Source organism: Ursus maritimus, unplaced genomic scaffold, assembly GCF_017311325.1.
Source record: "Ursus maritimus isolate PB19 unplaced genomic scaffold, ASM1731132v1 scaffold_30, whole genome shotgun sequence".
In the NCBI taxonomy this organism is placed as follows: domain Eukaryota; kingdom Metazoa; phylum Chordata; class Mammalia; order Carnivora; family Ursidae; genus Ursus; species Ursus maritimus.
Window position 1 is genome coordinate 8,463,122 of NW_024425564.1, and position 2,449 is coordinate 8,465,570.

The 2,449-nt window shown below is 45.4% G+C and overlaps 1 protein-coding gene across 1 annotated transcript; it reads right to left on the reverse strand.

The window, feature by feature from the left end:
- Positions 1-768: 768 nt before the first annotated feature.
- LOC121106038 (putative olfactory receptor 2B8) lies at positions 769-1,703 on the reverse strand. The gene is made up of 2 exons (XM_040644631.1): positions 1,260-1,703; positions 769-1,062 (listed from the first exon to the last, which is right to left on the reverse strand). The coding sequence occupies exons 1-2, from the start codon at positions 1,701-1,703 to the stop codon at positions 769-771; spliced, it is 738 nt and encodes a 245-aa protein (XP_040500565.1).
- Positions 1,704-2,449: the final 746 nt, after the last annotated feature.

A 2,449-nucleotide genomic window follows, 5' to 3' on the forward strand; every position in this document is an offset into this window, starting at 1 on the left:
TAAAAATCATGGAACATTGCCTCAAAAACTGGAGATGTACTGTATGGTGACTAATATAACAAAATAAAAATTATTAACAAAATAATAAAATAAAATAAAATACTGAAACAAGATGCAGATGCTCAGGAAGCCTGGTTGCTGCAGTTGCTCAAGCGTCTGAGTCCTGATTTCAGCTCAGGTCGTGATCTCAGGGTCATGGGATCCATCCTGGCATCAGGCTCTGCACTCAGGGTACAGTCTGCTTGACATTCTTTCTCCGTCTGCCTAGCCTCCTCCTAGTTATGCTCTCTCTCAAATTAGATCTAAATCCTTAAAAAAAAAAAAAAAATATATATATGCATATGAGCTACGATTACAAAATCAGCCTTTCAGGAGGCTGCATGAATCCATGAACTTAGATTTTGGGAATTCACTTGCATAAAAAATGAGGTGACCAAATTCCCTTGAGACTTATCAGGAAATTTTGGATGACCTAGGTAGGTGACAAACATCTTTTTTTTTTTTTTTAAAGATTTGTATTTATTTGTTCGATAGAGACAGAGACAGCCAGCGAGAGAGGAACACAAGCAGGGGGGAGTGGGAGAGGAAGAAGCAGGCTCATGGCAAGAAGAGCCTGATGTGGGGCTCGATCCCACAATGCCGGGGATCACGCCCTGAGCCGAGCGGAAGCGGCAACCGCTGTGCCACCCAGGCGCTCAGGTGACAAGCATTAATCCTCTGGTCTTCAACGTCTTCCATCAAAGGTTCTTTCCTCCCAGTCATCTGGAGTCATGGTCCCTGCAAAAGCACCTTCTTCATCATTGCTCCTGTCACATCCTTGTTCGCAGTGTATATATGACGGGGGTTGACCATGGGGGTGACGATGGTGTAATAGGAGTACAGAGAAAGCGAACTTGCCCTGATCCTGGGAGTAGTTGTTGCTGGGCTGGAGGTAGCGTAGATGGCCGTGCCATAGAACAGGGGAGACCACAGTGCTGTAGGACCCACACGTCCCAAAACGCTTTCCTCTGCCCTGCAGATGACTTTATTCTTAAGACTGCCTGACAATCCGACCATAGGAGACTGTGATTAAGGCCACAGGGATGAGGAGAATGATCACACCGAAAGAAGAGCTCAGACTCATTCGCAGTCGTGTCAACACAGGCAAGCTTGAGCAGTGGGCGGGACCTCGCAAAGTGATCTATTTATTTCTCCTAGCGATGGTACAAGGAAGATAGAGCACAGTCTGCAAGAAGGAGTTGGCAAAACCAATGACCCACGATGCAGAAGCCATGAGGGCACAGAGACGGGGGTGCATGACCACTGTGTAGTGCAGGGGCCTGCAGATGGCTGCATAAGCGGTCAAATGCCATGACGCCTAAAGAGAATGCATTCTGTGCAGCCCAACCTAGAGAAACAAACATCTGAGCCACACAGCCACCAAAGGAGATAGACTTGTCTGTTCCCCTGAGATGAACCAGGAGCTGCGGGACAGTGCTGGTCGTGTAGCACAGGTCCAGAAAGCTCAGGTTGGAGAGGAAAAAGTACATGGGAGTCTGAAGATGGGGGTCCAGGTGGGACAAGGCAATGATGGTGGTGTTTCCCAGCAGAGTGAACAGATAGAAGATCAGAAGAACCACGAAGAGGACGAGCTCCAGCTGAGGCCGGTCCGAGAAACCCAGCAGGATAAACCCAGTGAAAGAACTGCCATTTTTCTGTTCCATCCTCTGTTAGCACATGTTTCCTGTCAGGACCAAGCGTTTAGCAACTTTTAAAAGAAATCTTTAAAAAAATAATTGGCGGGGGTAGTCTATTACGTTATAGACATGGCCATGGGATATTAAAAATAACTCTTTCAATAAATGATTGAAACTGACATACCTTATACCGATTTAGTTCTGCATTATCAGAAAAAGTAAATCCTTAATATGTAATATTAAAAAAGTGAAATAATGAACTTTGTGTTGGCGTCAGTCATAGGGATGAAAGGTCTTTTGGTCTGCATGTGAACATTGTGTCAGAATTACCTCTGTAATCTTAGTGAAGAGAAGGGCCATATACACCCCAATGTTCACTGCAGCATTGTCCACAATAGCTAAATTGTGGAAGCAGCCGAGATGCCCTTCAACAGATGAATGGATAAAGAAGATGTGGCATACTACCCATCACCAGCCTGTGTCCCAATCCCCCACCCCCGTCCCTCTGAAGCCCTCAGTTTGTTTCCCAGAGTCCATAGTCTCTCATGGTTCATTCTCCTTCCTGTTACCCACCCTCACATTCTTCCCTTCCTTCTCTAATGTTCTCCCTGCTTATTCCTTATGTTCCACATCAAGGTGAAACCATATGATAATTGTCTTTCTCTCTTGTTGACTATTCACTTAGCATTATCTCTCTGGTCCCTCCATGTTGCGGCAAATGTGAGAAAAGTTCATCCTTTGATGGCTGAGTAATATTCCATTGTATATATGGA

Bases quoted from the DNA above. Each gene is read 5' to 3' on its own strand.
- LOC121106038 (XM_040644631.1), bottom strand. From the start codon at position 1,703: ATGGAACAGAAAAATGGCAGTTCTTTCACTGGGTTTATCCTGCTGGGT. The intron at 1,063-1,259 runs GTGGGTCATTGG...CCTTAATCACAG, and splicing joins GCCCTCATGGCTTCTGCATC to TCTCCTATGGTCGGATTGTC.